This window comes from Salmo trutta, chromosome 18, assembly GCF_901001165.1.
Source record: "Salmo trutta chromosome 18, fSalTru1.1, whole genome shotgun sequence".
Lineage (NCBI taxonomy): Eukaryota > Metazoa > Chordata > Actinopteri > Salmoniformes > Salmonidae > Salmo > Salmo trutta.
Window position 1 is genome coordinate 53554182 of NC_042974.1, and position 20181 is coordinate 53574362.

Consider the following 20181-nt stretch of genomic DNA (forward strand, 5'->3'; position numbering starts at 1 on the left):
CGTACTGGTCCACCGTGGGAATCGAATCCACAACCCTTGCGTTGCAACCACCATGCTCTACCAACTGAACCACACGGGACCCCGTGATTAGTAAAATGATAGGCAAAACAAATGAGGGGTGTGAAAGTCAACACACCAGTCTCACTCATGAAACAATAGCACATTCTTGGCTGTGAATGCAACACACCACTCTACATCCTTTTAGCAATCTCACTATACCACTCTAATAAAAATAGTACTTAAAAACTGTGTTGTTATCCAACTTGTAACCCTGGCCTTAACTAACCTGTTGTTGTACTCTTAGATCCCCCTGTGCGTCCCAAATGGCACCCTATTCCCTACATGGTGAACTACTTTTGACCAGAACCCTATGGGCACTATAGGATAAAGGGTGCCATTTTGAAAGAACACTCAGTGTGACACATAGAGACCCTGAGGGGAGTTCCACAGAGGCCCTTATCAAAGGTGGCTATGGAAATAACCCATGCAACAGGGAGCGAGAGAGCAGAGAATTAAGTACTTTTCCACCACCAATAAACTGTGTCCTTTGAGATGGCATCTGTCTAGAACTGGGAAATCCCATACCTAGGGCAACAGTATGTTGGAACATTGTTAATGTGGGAGGCAACCCGTCTGCAGAGGGAAACTAGCATTTTTCCAGAGAGATCCTATTAATTTACTAATTCCTTATTCTATTGATGTCTACAGTCTCTTCACACAGCGGCAACAGACCAGTGACCTGACAACCCTGGGTTACAGCTTTGCTGTGCTATTTCCCCGTCACATGAATTTGCATGCAACACATTGTAATAGCAATGTTGACAACTATAGTATAATATACACTGAGTGACCAGTTTATTAGATACACTCATCTAGTACCAGGTCAGACCCCTCTTTGCCTCCAGAACAGCATGACTTATTCAGGGCATGGAAACAGTGCTCAATTTGTATCAAGGGACCTAATGTGTGCCAGGAAAACATTCTCCACACCGTTAAACCACCGCCACCAGCCTGTACCGTTGACACCAGGCAGGATGGAGCCATGGACTCATGCTGCTTTCACCAAATCCTGACTCTGGCATCAGCGTGACGCAACAGGAACCGGGATTCGTTGGACCAGGCAATGTTTTTCCACTCCTCCATTGTCCAGTGTTTGTGATCAAATGCCCACTGGAGCTGCTTCTTCTTGTTTTTAGCTGATAGGAGAGGAACCCAGTGTGATCGTCTCCTGCAATAGCCCCTCTGTGACAAGGGAAAGGGGAAACCTAGTCAGTTGTACAACTGAATGCATTCAAATGAAATGTGTCTTCCGCATTTAACCCAAACCGTTGGACCAAAGTTATTTGCCTGTTTGTGGCTAGCTGTTAGCTTGCATGATTTTTGCCTTTCTCCTTCGACCTCTCACCAACAAGCTGTTTTTGCCCACAGGACTACCGTTGACTGGATGTTTTTTGTTTGTCACACCATTCTCGGTAAACCCTAGACACTGTCTTGCGTGAAAAGCCCAGGAGGACTGCCGATTCTGAGATACGGGAACCGGTGTGCCTAGCACCAATGATGATACTATGCTCAAACTCACTTAGGAGAGTGCCCATTCTAACGTTCAGTCAAACAGTAGCTGAATGTCTCAATGCCTGTCTGCCTGCTTTATATAGCAAGCCACAGCCACATGACTCCCTGTCTGTAGGGGCGAATCATTTTTGTGAACAGGGTGGTGTACCTAATAAACTGGCCACACAGTGTATAGTATATTATGTAGTCTCTGATATGGTCATTTATTATAGTATAAGGGTAATTAACAGAATAAGATATTAGTGGAATTAGGGTTTTATTTATGACAGATTCTCTTCGGACTATATGTATTTCACCAGTGAATCTTTATTATTTGGGACATCAATGGCTGTTGATACAGAATGTGCAATCAATTAATTAATTGTGGTTTTTAAACATCATATTAGATTTATATTTCAGGATTGCAATTACAGGTGTAGGCTCAAATCTGATTTGATAAAAAAGTAAGTACTGTAAATAGCTATATTAAAAATATATTTCAAATCCATACAATAGTTCATACAAGTGCTTCCATACGTACAGTATGTAGTGAGGAGACATTCATTGGCATGGTATTTACATGAATTCATTCAACACCCTTTAGCTACAACTGAAATAGCTATGTGAACTTTATGAAAGTGATATCCACAAGCTAAGCACTAAACATTGACATTTTAGGTATTTTCTTAAAACTGCACTGTTGGGAATGGGCTCGTAAGTAAGCATTTCACTGTAAGGTGTTGTATTCTACACCTGTTGTATTCGGCGCTCGTGACAAATAAAATTAGATTTGATTGGATTTTGATTTAATAATATCTGCCCTTACTTCATTGAAAGCATGAAAGTGCACACTATTTGAAGGCTAAACCTATAACTAAGTGTATTCATATTAGGTAGGTATCCCAGTGACAGAAGAGTCCTTTCCCAAGATTCCATGGAACCATAGAGATGTTCCAGATATGGAATTTTCCACTCTTAATGAGTCCTCCACTGGGAACCCTGGGATGGCAGGTAAATCCCATGACACCGTCATACCTGTTGGCCCCTCACTTGACTGATCCTGTCGTTGGCTGCACTTCCGTGTGTGTGTGTGTGTGTGTGTGTGTGTATGTGCGCACGTGCGAGCAAGCGCGAGCGTGTGAGAGAGAGTGTGTATGTTTACTATATAGCCACCTTTGTTGCCAAAATACCCCCCCCCCCATGCTAAGAGAAAGTCTGACTATTATTTTCCACCATTCCAGCATGCTCACAGTTCATCTGTCAAAGTACATCCAGCAGAGAGCTTAGCTCAGCTCACAGTGAGAGGAATGGTAACCTTTGCAAAATATATTGTTCTCTCCCTAAGCCATGGGTATACCGTCTGCTCTGTGGGTTGCTTTGACTGCAGGTTGCTTTGATCTATAGAGGGTTATGTCAAACACACACAGCAAATTGGCCAGTGTTGATTTTTCAGTGTAACATTTCTTGTGTTTATTCAGGAGATAAATTCACTCTGTAAGAGTGAAAGTAACACTCAGTTGGGTAAAACTGAGTATTAGCGTTAATAAGCAGAGTTATTGTTTTACACTGTAGACAGTAAAACAGTCCCATCAAAAGCATGCCTATCATTATCATATTTCCCAGCATGCTCTACTGCAGGTTGATTTTTTTAGGATTGCTTTTAATGTCTGTGTTTTTACATGTACATTGATTGATTAATCTTAAACTACACAAAGATAAATAACATACATTTTTCTAAACTAATCCAATCACTTAGTCAAATTTATTGCACCTGTTACTAACATTGTTGTTTCAGTTTAAATGGTTTAGGTAGTCTTATCAATTTTCAAAAGAAGAAGAACCCTGACAATCATTCTGAATGCAGGTTGCAAGTGAATAACAATTTTAACTGTAGGATATCCCAACTTTGGTTGGATTTCAATAGGAATTACACATCACTTCGAGAGCCAGCACAATGTAATTTGCAGGCCTAATTTGGTGTGCAAACCATCACTTTCTTAACACCACCGTTTTAGGATGAAACTAGGTCACGATACATGGACTATCATAGAGTCATAGTTTTAGATACTCAGTAGGTGAAAGCCACAGGCCTGTTAAATGAAAGAATTCAGTAAGTATGTCTCTATCGTTAACAAATACAGTCATGGGTGGTAACTCTACAGTTCACTTGAAAAGAAAAGGCACTCTGGGAAATAAGCAAATTAGTCAAGTGTTACGTTTTACTCTGTAGGTGTTGCGTATTACTCTACAGTAGAGCTATGCAAACACCACAATCAAGTTCCTATGAACAGTTTACGAGTTGAAAGGGGAGCACTGCAACAGAGTTCAATCTTTAACAGTTTCAAAAGTGTTATATTAACACCAGTTCAGTGGGACTCATATGTTCACTGAAAATAGTGTACATTTAACATTTTCAGAGTTAAATGTACACCATTGATTTTGCTGTGGAGGACTGTCCATTTATAGATGGGCAAATTGTTTGTATCGATCACCCAGACGTCACCTCTGGAGTCTGATAGGCTGGTCGCTTTAGAGCCAGCTCATATTAAGAATCCAATGGACAACAGCAAATAGAGTCAACAGATTTGAATAAAATCGATGAACAAAAATGTCTTGAGGAGAGAGGTGTAACATAAAGTCTGTGTTCACCACTGGGATTTCTTGTGCAGTCCATTACCCTGAAAAAAAAGAGAAATGATATTGTTAAAAACTGTTTAGGGGCAATTCCATGGTAACGGAATTACGCTGGGACTCAGATTTTTCACTTTAAAATGTATGCCAAACAAAAAAACATTGATTTCAAAAGCTTAACAAACCATTCAACTCCATGCAGAAGGACTACCTTCAACAAAGAAGTGAAGAATCTGAGTCTCACCGTACTTCTGTTATTGTGGAATTGCACATGAGGCTAATGTCATAAATATGCATAGTGTAAGGATAGTCCTAACGCAATGTGCATGTGAAAAAAGACTGAATTGATAAGAGGACTGTCCATAACACCAGAAAGAAGTAAGAAACCCACAGGACGAATGAAGTGAAAGATAAGACAGGCCCAAAATAGGAACATCACAATAAGAGAAAAATATGAAAAGAAAGAAACAAAAACAATATATTCCCTGGGAATGTAGAACTAAAAAACATCCAATGGGAATGTAGAACTAAAAACCATCCGATAGGAATGTAGAAGTAAACACCATCCAATAAGCGTGTACAAGAGCAGGAAGAGAATACACATGCTCGCCAAGGTGAAACATAGACAAAGAGAGAATTCATCAGGAGGAACCTGTAGGTAGAACAAGTTGCTATGGATACAGGTATACGGCAGAGTTGAGAGGATTGCTTGTGCTGTGTGCAGACAGAGGCTAGAGAAAGGTGAGGAGAATGTGTCCGAGTACAGCAGGTGTTCGTCCCAAATCGCACCCTATTCACTATTCAGTGCACTACTTTTGACCGGGCTCTGGTCAAAAGTAGTGTAATATAAAATGAATACTGTGCCATTTGGGACGCACTCCAGAGGACATGGGCTGTCTATCTCCACCTACACTGTGGCCCTGTTGTGTCTGCGTGTCTGCGGCCTCGTCGGTGCATACTGACAGGGCACTGCCCCCTCTGTGGGCCGGGGAGCTGTTGTTGATGGAGGCTCGGGGGATGCGAGACTCATAGGACATTTCCTGCTGCAGCTAGCGATACACATGGGCCATGACATGCACATCAGCATCCAGACAAAAGAGAAGTGAAGAATATTTAAACAAATGGATATTAATAAGGGTCCTCTTTCTTTTTAAGAGATAATTGAAAAACAAAACAACAATCTGAGGGTGTATGCGTGCGTGCGTGCGCATATAGACAAACAACTGATGGCCAGTACTCACATTCCCCATTCCCTTGCTAATGATAGCAAGCTCTGTGGGCTGGTAGACAGAACTGCGGAGCTGACCACTGTAGCCGCTGTATGGGGACACAACCTTTGGATCTGAAAGGTACAACAAGAAAACAGACAACATCTGAATAATATACGTAGGGACAATGGATACTTTCTTTATATAAATACATATTCAACTTCTAATCTCAATCAATCCAACTTAGTCAGATGTTCAGCTCTCAAATGTTGTCCTCCTCTAGGTCAGAGGTATTCAACTCTTAATCTACAAGGGCCGTCGGCTGCTGTTTTTTTGTTCTACCTGATAATTAATTGTGCCAACCTGATCAGTCCCTGATTAGAGGGGCACAATGAAAAACTCAGTGGAACTAGCTTTGAGGTCCAGAGTTGAGTTTGAGGGCTCTAGGTATTCAGTGTTCCCAAGCAACCAGTCCACCCTTATAGCCCAAACCACTGATTTAGGCTATAAGGGTGGAATTCAGACCCAAGTTATGTGCGCGTCAATGGAACTTAATTCCCATTTCATGCAATTTTCTCTCTGTGCCTATTCTGACAATTTATGCATGGGGAAATTCATGTGCCAGCCATGTATTCGTTTAGGGTGGAGATCACATAAATGGAGGTGTGGCAGAGGTGTGACTACAGATGCACCATAATTAGACCTTGACTTAATTCCCTCATAATTCCACCACCCTTATGCACGAGGAAACCACGAATAAGGTCTAGCTAACCTTTCAGTTCCAAGTAGAAAAACAGCTACTTTCATTTTCCCGATAGTATTAGCACCGTTCTCCATGCACTGTAATTTATAAAGTGATGAGAACTATTGTTAAGAGTTGGTAAATGAGTGATGATTGCTGGAGACAAATATAAATCAGTCATATGGCGCTAAACTGAAAAGTACATCAACATGACAGGCATTTATGCCTCTTTGCCATCGAGAAGTATGAAATGCTGTGCCGTTATGCAGAATTGAAATTGTATGGCCTTATAACTTTCAGGGATGAAGTTGCACGGCATATCAAGATGCACGGCATATCCGAGCAGAATGACAGTTGTGCCAAATTTAACCTTTGCGCACTCTAGAATATTTAATTATATTCCCCGACTTTTCCTGTTTCCTACAATTTCCTATTATGTTCAATGTTAAAAGCCAGTATCGGTAGCGACGGTAAGTAATAACCACACATATTTAACTGCCAATTTAGTGTTAGTTCCTTTCAGTTGGTAGGCTTACCCTACATTTCATTACATTGTTTGATTTAGACCATTTTTATTTGTTTCCTCTGTAAACACTGTCACGTCCATGTGGTTGTTGCTAGCAATAACGAATAATATTGAATTACAAGTTACAAGGGACATGTAGCCTATTTGAATCATGATGTAACGAAGACAAAATATGGCAGTTTAAACCTGAAGCCTGGAGCACGGTTCACGACGACTGGACCGTTGTCATCACAGTTCCATCATCAGTGAGGATTAAGGTAGATTTATATGACTCTTGTTCAACCACTATTGTACACTTTTCTCCCCTTCCAATATTTCATGGATTGAACTGAATATGGCAACTTTCAGGATGATCTGTTCTTTTTATGAAGTAGATAGATAAATACTCTCCTAAATCAGGGTTTCCCCAACATGGGGGGGTCGCCTTATTTGAGAATAGGGTCACTGGAGAAACAGGTTTATACTCAGACTCAGATGCAGCTAAGCGATCAAGCTCAATTTATAAGATGTCAGTTTCGCTATCATCCATGTATATCTGGAATATTTACAATGAAACAAATACTAAGGGTGCAGTTCAGTTTTCAGTGGGAAACTAAAGCTGTCGCGGTCATCAGGTTTATATTTGGACTCAGATGCAGCTGAGCGATCAAACTCAATCTGTAAGACGTTACTGTCAAAAATACTGTCAGACTGACTTGTTATACTGTAATTGTCATAGCCACAAATCAAAAAATAAACACTGACTGTTGATTACATTACCTTTTTTTTACATGGTGGGGTCGCAATACTTTTCTGATATCAGAAAAAAAATGTATCAACTAAAAGGAGATTAATATGCATATTTTGATGGCTTTCTTTATTGATCCCTGTTCTCTCAATATATTCTAGTGAGTCTGTTGAGAAAATTAAAAGGTACGCCGTATTTAAAGGGATAGCTTTAGATAAATGTACTGAAAACCCTACAGAATGAAAATTCCATCACTAAATCTGTTGGCCAACAAGTGGGAAGATTTTTGGCGGTTTAACTAAATGTATTCAGTGCGCATAAGGGAGCCACACACAAAGAGCTCGTTACGCACTTGCATAAGGTAAGTCTGAATACCAAATACTGTGAAGTGCTTAAATCAAAACATGTAAAAAAATGTATAGATTTCCTAAGTCTGAATTGGCCCCTAACTCTGTTATCTCCATTGTGCATTCAACTGTGCATCCTCTATAAACAATGGTAGTGCAAATCAGACCTGTGCAGGAAATAGTTATATTCTGTAGCTTGTTTGAAAATGCCAACTTTTGAAATACTCGAGGTAGTCGAATATAGAGAATCAACTATTGGCAACTATTTCCTTTGATATTCAAATACAGGTCTCAGAAAACCAAATAATACTTGAAGATATTTGAATATATGCAAGTTATTTGAAAACAACCAAAAATGATTCATTGGCTGCTAAATATTTGATGAAGAACCAAAAACTAGAACAGGTAGTTTAATTAGTCTAAATATATTATCATTAACACGTGGTATTTATCAATCGAAATAATGGAAATAAATAATGGAAAGTAATACAAACTGATTTTGTTTTATTGGTAAACATTTATTTTTCAGGATTTTTTTACATCATGCATTACATTAATGTTTACATCATTGTCATAGCCTATGGTTCTTTAACAGTCATTTTAGATCTTGGTTAATCATTTAAGGTGTTGATTGCATGTGATGAACATCAGCGTATCAAATGTTTTGTCAATCATTGAGCAACGGTCAGGCCTGAACGTTCTTCCAGTGATGCTGAAACAAACATCATTTCCTTATTCTGTCCAATGCCATCAGTTATGTAGGTTCAGGTACATCCCTCATTCCCAAATTAACGGAAAAGATAAGCACAGAATGAACCAGGGAATTACATAGCACTTATCTTTCCATTTAGCATTGAAGGAATATACATGGATCTATCTACCGTAATTTCCGGACTATTAAGCGCACCTGAATATAAGCCGCACCCACTGAATTTAAATTATTATTTTTTTTGAACATAAATAAGCCGCACATGTCTATAAGCCGCAGGTGCCTACCGGTACATTGAAACAAATGAACTTTACACAGGCTTTAACGAAACACGGCTTATAACAAAAATAAATAGGCTTTAACGAAACACAGCTTGTAACAAAAAATTTGCAGTAAGCTTTAGTTGTCTTTTTGCACTGAGTCAATTCCTCACGCTGCTGTTTCCAACGTCTTATCATCGACTCATTAAGACCAAGCTCCCGTGCAGCAGCTCTATTTCCTTTTCCAACAGCCAGATCAATTGCCTTCAACTTGAAAGCTGCATCATATGCATTTCTCCATGTCTTTGCCATGATGAATGTGACAAAATGACTACCGTAATCAGAATGATGGGAAGTTTGAGAGCGCTCGATTTAATCTAAACAGTAAACAAAAAAGTTGCTTGACCTTAACCCGTTCGGCAATTTCATTGGTCTAATGAAAGATTCATGCCGGCAAAAAACTGAGCACGTCACAAAATGTGTTTTTTTGGAAGAAAAAAATTTGAAAGCGGGGAAAAGCCATATATTAGCTGCGTCATTGTTTAAGCCGCGAGGTTTAAAGCTGGGAAAAAAGTTGCGGCTTATAGTCCGGAATTTACGGTACACAACAAATGACCTGGGACATGGACTTATAAGACACATTTTTGTGTTAAAAAATATAATTAATAATAATAACAAACACTGACAGGGTTGAATCAACACTGAAAGTGTGGAGTTTGTGGACCCATATAGACACCAGAAAAGTAATAAATTAACACACTGCTTAGTGTAAAGCCTTATTGAAATATTTGACAGAGTGCCTTTCGAGAAAATCGTACTGTTACCGTCCATGACTGATTTGTTAGTGACAGAGACATGGTCGTTTTACTCATACAGTACATTTTAGGTCCTATGGACTTCACAATGTGAGATCCTAAGTGAGTATGTTATCATTAAAAAAACTTTATTGAACCCAATACCATACGTATTTCATCGGGCCTTTTGCGAGCCTACTTTCACCGTAATAAATGGGTCTGAAACGCATACACATAACTTTGCCCATCATTATATTATATTTCCCAGCATGCTCTATTGCAGGTTGATATTTAGAATTGTTTGTTTCAATAGCTATGTTTTTGTATTCACATTGATTAATCTTATGCTACAGGAAGATACATAACATACATTTTTCTAAACAAATCCATTCAGTTAGATTTTTTGCAACCTTTACTGAAATGTTTGTTCCAGTTTAGTTGGCTTAGGTAGTCTCTACCCAATATTTCTAACCATGGTGCTCATTCTGAATGCAGGTTGTAGGTGAATAACAATTCTAACTGTTGGATAGTTTATCTCCTGCTGGATTCCAGTAGAAATTAGACACTCCATTTGCAAGCCTGTATAATACTGTATGACTTGCAGTTAGGATTACAAACTCTGCGAAATTCTGAGATTTTCCACAAGTCTTCTTTGGAAGTTTTCTGGAAATAGAAGCAGGATATCCAAAATCCTTCAAACAGGATTTTGCGAGCCTACTCACATGCCAATTATGCACTCATAACTAAAGGTACAAAGGATAACTTTACTGGGTAGTGTTTGTACCACTTTAAGAACAAATCTAAAAATATATATATTAGAGCGCTATACAACAGCCTGGAATTCATAGTTTACAGGCCATAAAGTGATGTGTAATTCCTATTGTAATCCAGCCAGTGTGGGGACATCCACCTATTGGATGTTTTATTACCAGCAACCTGTATTCAGAATGACTGCCAGAGTTGGGAAGACTAAACTGTGAGACTACCTAAAGCATCTAAACTGGAACAACCATTTCAGTAATGGGTGCAATAAGTCCAAGTAACATATTGCATTAGTTTAGAAACTGTTTGCAATATATATGAGTAGCAACAGATAAATTCATGAATTAATTAATATATGTACATGCACAAACATAGATATTGAAACAAACAATTCTAAAAATAAACCAGCAATAGAGCATGCTGGGAAATGTAATAATGATGGGTGTGGTTTTCGTTCAAAGTGATGTGTATGAGTTTCAGGCCACTGTATTTGGGTAAAACAAATAAGGCCTTATGAAATAAGCATGCTATTTCGTTAACATTTTAAACAAACATTTTTTTTTTGTCCATCGGACAGAAAATGGATGAATGCAACAACCATTTCTCTGTCCTTAACAAATACAGGGCACTTGGGGAAATACTTGAATAAGGCTTTACACTAAGTAGTGTGTTAATTTAACACTGTTCCGGTGTCTATACCGATCCACAGACTCAACACTTGATTTAACACTGCTTAGTGTAAAGCCTTAAAAATGATATATTTTTTAAGTAATACGCAGTACAGTGTCACAACTTATTTATACTTATCTGTACACAATATCATTGGTTGATTGGTTTGACTTGATTATCTACACCTGGGGCCTGTTCAAGAGAATGTAAATGTACAGAAGGTTCAGATGTTCTAATTCAGAGGGGTTGGGTTAAATGCGGAAGACACATTTCAGTTGAATTCATTCTGTTGTGCAACTGACTAGGTATCTATGGAGACGGCACAGTAACGCAAACACAAGCATTGATATCGGGATTGAATCAGAGCTGAGGAGTGTGCTGTGTAAACATTTATGTATGCATGGGACACTGGTTAAGTCACTGTTCTATTCTAGACATGTACTAACGTGTGAGTAATGACAAACTCCCATTGAATCACCCGGTAGATCGGTGGTAATGGAACGTGTGTGTGGGAGAGGCGACTCGGTAGCTTAACTTTTAAATAAGTCCTCTGGCTAAACATAGACAGCGACTGACTCTTTCATGTTTTCATAGCTCTCTCTCATCATGAAGGACATCATCCTTTGTTCTCAGTCTCTACCAGAAAAGGTGAATTTGTTGAAAAACAAACATTCCCCTTTACTATTTAATATAATCGCCAAATATGGAAGGGTTATTTTTCTCCCAACATTCTCCGTTCTCTTCTCATTATTAGTTTGATGGGCTAGGCCAAATGTTATTTTGTTTAATTTATTCAAACATGATATTCCAGTCAGTAAAAATGGTGTCCCTCTATCTTCTAATATTGTCTTGATAGGGCGTGGTGCCAGCTGATCTCTCAGCAGACCAGGACATACAGTAAGCTAATCTCTCAGTCAGGACAGAGCTGCTAACTCATAAGGCGCCATCCGCCATCCACATTACCATGTGCTATTATCCCTCCCTCCCACTTTAACCTAAGCCATGGGATGCGTCCCAAAGGGCACCCTATTCTATATATAGTGCACTACGTTTGACCAAAGATCTATGTGCCCTGGTCAAAAGAAGTGTATGCACTACATAGGAAATAGGGTGCCATTTGGAATGGAATGCAACCCTTGTGGTGATGAGATGAGGCTAGGGCAGGCTGAGGGCAGGTAGAGCAGCATCAAAGAGATAGAGTGGGAGGAGGAGGGACACAGTGTCCTGTCTGGCCCGGCTGCATCCTACTAGATCAGATACGGGTCACCAACAGGATTAAAACCATATCAGCATATCAAATTCTGAAGAGTTTGGAGAACGTAAACTGGGTGTGAAATTCATTACCGTTTCGATGCCGTTCATCGTTACTTCTTCACTGATAGTGTGTGAAGATCACTCCATGCAGACAACAACGTTCCCTTATTTATGTGCCTGACTGTACTGATGCAAGCTTCAGTAATGAACCTCCCCCTCTAATGTTTGCTAGGTGTGTTAGAATCATCCACTGTATGTGATGTGCCAGCAAGAGGACAAAACATCCTGTCGTCTAGTGAAGTGTACTAATTAGTGAAGCCAGGTAATTAGTGGGTCAACACGTGTCAGTGTGTGTTTGTGAATGTGTGTGCAGCTTGTGTGTGTGTGTGTGTGTGTGTGTGTGTGTGTGTGTGTGTGTGTGTGTGTGTGTGTGTGTGTGTGTACGTGTACCTGTGTGTACGTGCACCTGTGTGTGCATGCATGAATGTATGTCTACATACCTGAGTTCTCATCCATAGAGAAAGCCTTGTTCTCCATAAACATATTCTGAGCTCCTTGATCTTTCAGGATGGTCTCGTAGCCCACCCCTCTACTGGGGTTCAGGTCCTCTCCAAACCCCGGCGCCCCCCCATCCTCCTGAGTCAGAGTGCAGATTTCTGGGATGGTGTAGAGGACCAGGAACACCCAGGCGTTGCTGACCAGGGCGATGGCCAGGGTAGGGTCATCCCAGCTGGGTCCACCAGTCATCAGGTTCCCCCAGACGTACATGGTGATCCAGGCCACCCAGATGAACACAGAGAGGAGACCCGTGATGAGGAGAAAGGCTCCCTCCTGGCGTCTCTGCTTGTGTTTCCCGCACAGGGAGGGTAAGGATGCCACTACGACAGCTAGGAGAAGATTCAGTACGTAGATCAGCGCCATTACGAAGTCCTGGTTGGCGATGTTACAGGGCACGTTGGCGGCCGTGCCTAATGCTGTCCCTGTAACATTGAGCGGTGACAGTGGGTAGCGAACAATGGTAATGATCAGCCACTCTGTGTTGATGACCACCTCCACCAGCCAGAGCCCCAGGGCTCCCAGACACAGAACCCAGGCCTGGGGCCCCTGATCCCCACTGCGGGCCAGGAGGTTCAGCCTCACACACTGCATGAGAAGACACGCGAAGCACCCGGCGAACAGCACCCCGAAGAGGAAGCGCCGCGAGGCACAGGTGGCGAAGTCCTTCCCTACGATGAAGGAGAAAGTGAGGCAGAAGAGGCCCAGGGTACAGATCAGGAAGCAGGCATGGAGCCCCACGGATCTCCTCTTGTTCTTGTCTGTGATGAAGGGTAGGCTGGCCAGGAGGACGATGAGGAGGATGATGGAACCCACCACGCCGGCCGCCGCGAATGACTCCAGTACGATGCCCCATACGGCACTGAGGTCACACAGGCTATAGTACAGGGAGCCTACATTGGAGCCACACCCCCCTGGGGTCACGCTGGCGGCCATAGAGAAGGGGAGAGACCAGAAAGTGACAGCGATCGGGAGCAGAAGGAGATGAAGCCTCTCGTGTGTCCAATCAATGGAATTCAGAAGAACCTGTTCACACAGAAAGAGAAGAGGGAGAGTCTGAGTGTGTTGGCATCCGAGAAGGTTATTTAAGAGGATGAGAAGTGAGAGACTAGTGACTTTGTCATCCCTTCAAAAGAGTCACTCTCAATACACCCAACCAGCTAAATCTGAGACAGGAGCAAACAAATAAAATCATACTGTAATCAGGATGTAATGGTGTTTAGCCACATCACACAAGCAACTGATGGAGAGATTCTGTTTCTGTTCAAAATGGCTAGATTTCAATGTTTTCTGAGAAATCCTCAGGAGGTAAGAATAAGCCAGCAACACAAAAACACAAGTGGTGAAGCTGGCATTGATCCCTTCTAAGAATCATTGAGTGACTTGCAGGATAAATTAGGGTTAAGTGCCTTGCTCAAGGGCACATACAAATATTTTTCACCTCGGAGAAACCAGTGAACTTTTGCTTAATGGCCCAACACTCTTAACCACTAGGCTACCTGCCGCCCCAGTGATAACGCTTAGGAATGTCAGTTGAGACACTCTTGTTGAGTCACACTCATTGGATAGCATAGTACATGAAACACACTCACAGCACATATTGTATGTGCTGCTCTAACTAGAAGTTGAACTTGAGATGAGGTGCCCTGAGCCTTTCGAGGTTTTCTATTTTTATACCAAGACTTCTCCTCGTGAAGAGTTTGTCAAACCCATCTAGACAACTGCCAAATTGTTTTATTAAGCATCCCTACAGTAGTCCCAGACGTCTTTTAGTGCTGTGCCATGCCGTTTGTCTCTGTCCCTGTCAGATTACATAATGCTGAGTTGACGACAGCCATCTTATAACCAAATAGATGAAGTTGTTGTGGTGTTTAGTTTCCTGCCATGGAGCCACTGCTTAGCCATAAGATAAATACTTTCCAGGTGCATTAATTCAATAACCCTCATCTAATAACCTTTTCTGGCCGCAATTCTGCCAATAATGTAACAAAGCTGATGTTGGGGACTAGGGAGTAAGTAGCACAACATCCGTCAATTGTTTATGGAGGGAAGTGAAAGACAATTGTTTTGGACCTCTTGATCTCACACATACAAACACGTGCACAGGCTAGTGCCACACACACTCACTCACACACGCACTCTCACTCACACACTCACTCACTCACTCTCTCTCACACACACACACTCACACACACTCACACTCTCTCACACACACACACACACACACACTCTCACACTTAACTCACACTCTTACTCACACTCTCACACTCACGCTCACACACACTCACACTCACATGCACTCTCACCCGCACACTCTCACTCTGTCTCACTCATACTCACACTTTCTCACACACACATTCACACAAACTCGCACTCTCACTCTGTTTCACTCTCACTCACACTCTCACTCTCACACACACACAAACATGGTCTCTGTTCCCAACCTTAAAACCAAGAAAAAGTATGGATATGTTAACCACTCTTCTTCTGTCATTAACTCTTTCAATCACCAACTAAGGTCATTCAACCTTAAACTGAATACCATGAAGAACGTTTATTTTTTATTCTTTTTTTTGCCATGTATCAGTTTCACTCATTGGTTGATACTTGTACTCCCTCTATATAGCTTCACATTGATCTGGTACTGGTACTCCCTCTATATAGCTCCACATTGATCTGGTACTGGTACTCCCTCTATATAGCTCCACATTGATCTGGTACTGGTACTCCCTCTATATAGCTCCACATTGATCTGGTACTGGTACTCCCTCTATATAGCTCCACATTGATCTGGTACTGGTACTCCCTCTATATAGCTCCACATTGATCTGGTACTGGTACTCCCTCTATATAGCTCCGTATTGATCTGGTACTGGTACTCCCTCTATATAGCTCCACATTGATCTGGTACTGGTTCTCCCTCTATATAGCTCCACATTGATCTGGTACTGGTACTCCCTCTATATAGCTCCATATGGATCTGGTACTGGTACTCCCTCTATATAGCTCCACATTGATCTGGTACTGGTACTCCGTTTATATAGCTCCACATTGATCTGGTACTGGTACTCCCTCTATATAGCTCCACATTGATCTGGTACTGGAACTCCCTCTATATAGCTCCACATTGATCTGGTACTGGTACTCCCTGTATATTGCTCCACATTGATCTGGTACTGGTACTCCCTGTATATAGCTCCACATTGATCTGGTACTGGAACTCCCTTTTGGCCTTTCTAGGGAGATTTCCTAGCCACCGTGATTCTACACCTGCATTGCTTGCTGTTTGGGGTTTTAGGCTGGGTTTCTGTACAGCACTTTGATATATCAGCTGATATAAAAAGGGCTATATAAATACATTTGATTTGATTTATAGCTCCACATTGATCTGGTACTGGTACTCCCTCTATATAGCTCCACATTGATCTGGTACTGGTACTCCCTGTATATAGCTCCACATTGATCTGATACTGGTACTCCCTCTATATAGCTCCACATTGATCTGGTACTGGTACTCCCTGTATATAGCTCCACATTGATCTGGTACTGGTACTCCCTGTATATAGCTCCACAGTGATCTGGTACTGGTACTCCCTGTATATAGCTCTACATTGATCTGGTGCTGGTACTCCCTGTATATAGCTCCACATTGATCTGGTACTGGAACTCCCTCTATATAGCTCCACATTGATCTGGTACTGGTACTCCCTGTATATAGCTCCACATTGATCTGGTACTGGTACTCCCTGTATATAGCTCCACAGTGATCTGGTACTGGTACTCCCTGTATATAGCTCCACATTGATCTGGTACTGGTACTCCCTGTATATAGCTCCACATTGATCTGGTACTGGTACTCCCTGTATATAGCTCCACATTGATCTGGTACTGGTACTCCCTGTATATAGCTCCACAGTGATCTGGTAGTGGTACTCCCTGTATATAGCTCCACATTGATCTTGTACTGGTACTCCCTGTATATAGCTCCACATTGATCTGGTACTGGTACTCCCTCTATATAGCTCCACATTGATCTGGTACTGGAACTCCCTCTATATAGCTCCACATTGATCTGGCACTGGTACTCCCTCTATATAGCTCCACATTGATCTGGTACTGGTACTCCCTCTATATAGCTCCACATTGATCTGGTACTGGAACTCCCTTTTGGCCTTTCTAGGAAGATTTCCTAGCCACCGTGATTCTCCACCTGCATTGCTTGCTGTTTGGGGTTTTAGGCTGGGTTTCTGTACAGCATTTTGATATATCAGCTGATGTAAGAAGGGCTATATAAATACATTTGATTTGATATATAGCTCCACATTGATCTGGTACTGGTACTCCCTGTATATAGCTCCACATTGATCTGGTACTGGTACTCCCTCTATATAGCTCCACATTGATCTGGTACTGGTACTCCCTCTATATAGCTCCACATTGATCTGGTACTGGTACTCCCTGTATATAGCTTCACATTGATCTGGTACTGGTACTCCCTGTATATAGCTCCACATTGATCTGGTACTGGTACTCCCTCTATATAGCTCCACATTGATCTGGTACTGGTACTTCCTGTATATAGCTCCACATTGATCTGGTACTGGTACTCCCTCTATATAGCTCCACATTGATCTGGTACTGGTACTCCCTGTATCTAGCTCCACATTGATCTGGTACTGGTACTCCCTGTATATAGCTCCACAGTGATCTGGTACTGGTACTCCCTGTATATAGCTCCACAGTGATCTGGTACTGGTACTCCCTCTATATAGCTCCACATTGATCTGGTACTGGTACTTCCTGTATATAGCTCCACATTGATCTGGTACTGGTACTCCCTCTATATAGCTCCACATTGATCTGGTACTGGTACTCCCTGTATATAGCTCCACATTGATCTGGTACTGGTACTCCCTGTATATAGCTCCACAGTGATCTGGTACTGGTACTCCCTGTATATAGCTCCACATTGATCTTGTACTGGTACTCCCTGTATATAGCTCCACATTGATCTGGTACTGGTACTCCCTCTATATAGCTCCACATTGATCTGGTACTGGAACTCCCTCTATATAGCTCCACATTGATCTGGCACTGGTACTCCCTCTATATAGCTCCACATTGATCTGGTACTGGTACTCCCTCTATATAGCTCCACATTGATCTGGTACTGGAACTCCCTTTTGGCCTTTCTAGGAAGATTTCCTAGCCACCGTGATTCTCCACCTGCATTGCTTGCTGTTTGGGGTTTTAGGCTGGGTTTCTGTACAGCACTTTGATATATCAGCTGATGTAAGAAGGGCTATATAAATACATTTGATTTGATATATAGCTCCACATTGATCTGGTACTGGTACTCCCTGTATATAGCTCCACATTGATCTGGTACTGGTACTCCCTCTATATAGCTCCACATTGATCTGGTACTGGTACTCCCTCTATATAGCTCCACATTGATCTGGTACTGGTACTCCCTGTATATAGCTTCACATTGATCTGGTACTGGTACTCCCTGTATATAGCTCCACATTGATCTGGTACTGGTACTCCCTGTATATAGCTCCACAGTGATCTGGTACTGGTACTCCCTGTATATAGCTCCACAGTGATCTGGTACTGGTACTCCCTCTATATAGCTCCACATTGATCTGGTACTGGTACTTCCTGTATATAGCTCCACAGTGATCTGGTACTGGTACTCCCTCTATATAGCTCCACATTGATCTGGTACTGGTACTTCCTGTATATAGCTCCACATTGATCTGGTACTGGTACTCCCTCTATATAGCTCCACATTGATCTGGTACTGGTACTCCCTGTATCTAGCTCCATTCTTTTATTTTATTTGTATTATTAAACTCTGCCTTGTTCGGAAGGGCTCATCAGCAAACATTTCACGGTAAAGTCTACACCAGTTGTATTCGGCCCGTGTGACCAATACAATTTGATTTGATTTGAAAAGTCATTTTTCCTTTTACCGGTATTATTCTCAATCCATCACCAATACGAATCTCAAAACCTCGCTGAAGACTTGACAGGCAGCAGCGCTGACAAATCACTCCAGAATATCACTCTTTCAAACAAATGAAATTACAGAGAAGGCAGGAATATAATGTTGCAGAAAAAAGGGCTCACCTGCTCAGGTGTGTGCTGTGCATGCAACAGAAGTGACAGTCAGTGCTGTCTTCATCTGAAAATGTAAGTGTATATAAGCAGTGGTTCCTGGGGAACCAAAGGGGTGCATATTTTTGTTTCTACCCACATGTACATACTGTATTACCTCAATTACCTAGCACACCTGCACATTGACTCGGTACTGGTACTTCTTGTATATAGCCTCACTGTTGTTTTTATTGTCTTACTATTTCCATTAATTTAATTGAGCAAATATTTGTCTTACATTTTGCACTGTTGGGAATGGGCTCGTAAGTAAGCATTTCACTGTAAAGTCTACACCTGTTGTATTCGGCACGTGATCAATACACATTTTATTTTATTTGATTTCAAGGGTAAACTCGTCATCAGGCTTTGATGATTTGAATCAGGTGTGGTAGTTGTTTTGTAAAAATGTACACCCTGAGGATTAAGAAACACTGGGCTATATAGTGTTAATATTCCATATTTCGGGCATCTATAAAAAAATATGAATTTAACCTTTATATAACATGACATACATAACGTTTGCATGTGCTTCACCAAAGTTCGAATTGCAAAATCTCTCACAACAGATACATGAAGCTCAACTATAGGCTTTTAACAAACTATTACATCTTTTTTGGAACAATTTTGAGTGTCACTATTAGACCGTGCGTATTGGTTGTGTTACTAAACACTTAACTGGAACCTCCATCTCTTCACAAATGAAATTAATCTGTTGAGGACCTTACCTTTAGATGTCTGACTGTTGTAAATCTTTGTTGTTCTTGGTGGTCCTTGAAATTGTGCTACTCGCAATTCACCTGTTCCAACCCACACTGAAAAAAAAACGCGCTCTACATTGTCCACAGGTAGCCTACATCCAGTGGGCTAAAAGTTGATAGCTCTTTGAAAATGTTGCCTATATTCCGTTTCTAGTGGATTTGAATTACACTGCAATCTCTGCTTTTGGTCAATTCTGAAATATTGAAGTCGGGGTTGGATCTCACAATACTAGGCTTCTAGAGCTGTTCATGCGGAGCGATTGGTCCCTGGATAGCCACTGCCTACTCTCTCTCTCTCTCTCTCTCTCTCTCGCGCTTTCTCTCTCTCTCTCTCTCTCTCTCTCTCGCTTTCTCTCTCTCTCTCTCTCTCTCACACACAAACAAACACCATTTTGATTAATACTAACATGGTCGAGTGTTACTGTAAATAGAATAATACATGGAACTTTTTGTCTTGTTAACTCTACGAAGATAACAAATACAATGCATTACTTCGAAGGGAAGGGGGGATGTGTGAACAACTTTC

At 41.4% G+C, this 20181-nt stretch overlaps 1 protein-coding gene across 2 annotated transcripts; it reads right to left on the reverse strand.

Moving 5' to 3' along the window:
* Positions 1 to 2992: 2992 nt before the first annotated feature.
* Positions 2993 to 19942, reverse strand: gprc5c (G protein-coupled receptor, class C, group 5, member C). Of its 2 annotated transcripts, none has more exons than XM_029699034.1 (5): positions 19623 to 19942; positions 12681 to 13761; positions 5424 to 5524; positions 5094 to 5225; positions 2993 to 4229 (listed from the first exon to the last, which is right to left on the reverse strand). In XM_029699034.1, the coding sequence occupies exons 2-5, from the start codon at positions 13669 to 13671 to the stop codon at positions 4197 to 4199; spliced, it is 1257 nt and encodes a 418-aa protein (XP_029554894.1). In that variant the 5' UTR covers positions 13672 to 13761; positions 19623 to 19942; the 3' UTR covers positions 2993 to 4196. The 2 variants fall into 2 exon arrangements, with proteins under 2 accessions (XP_029554894.1, XP_029554892.1); XM_029699032.1 differs by having other exon boundaries at positions 5094 to 5231.
* Between the last annotated feature and the right edge of the window lie 239 nt (positions 19943 to 20181).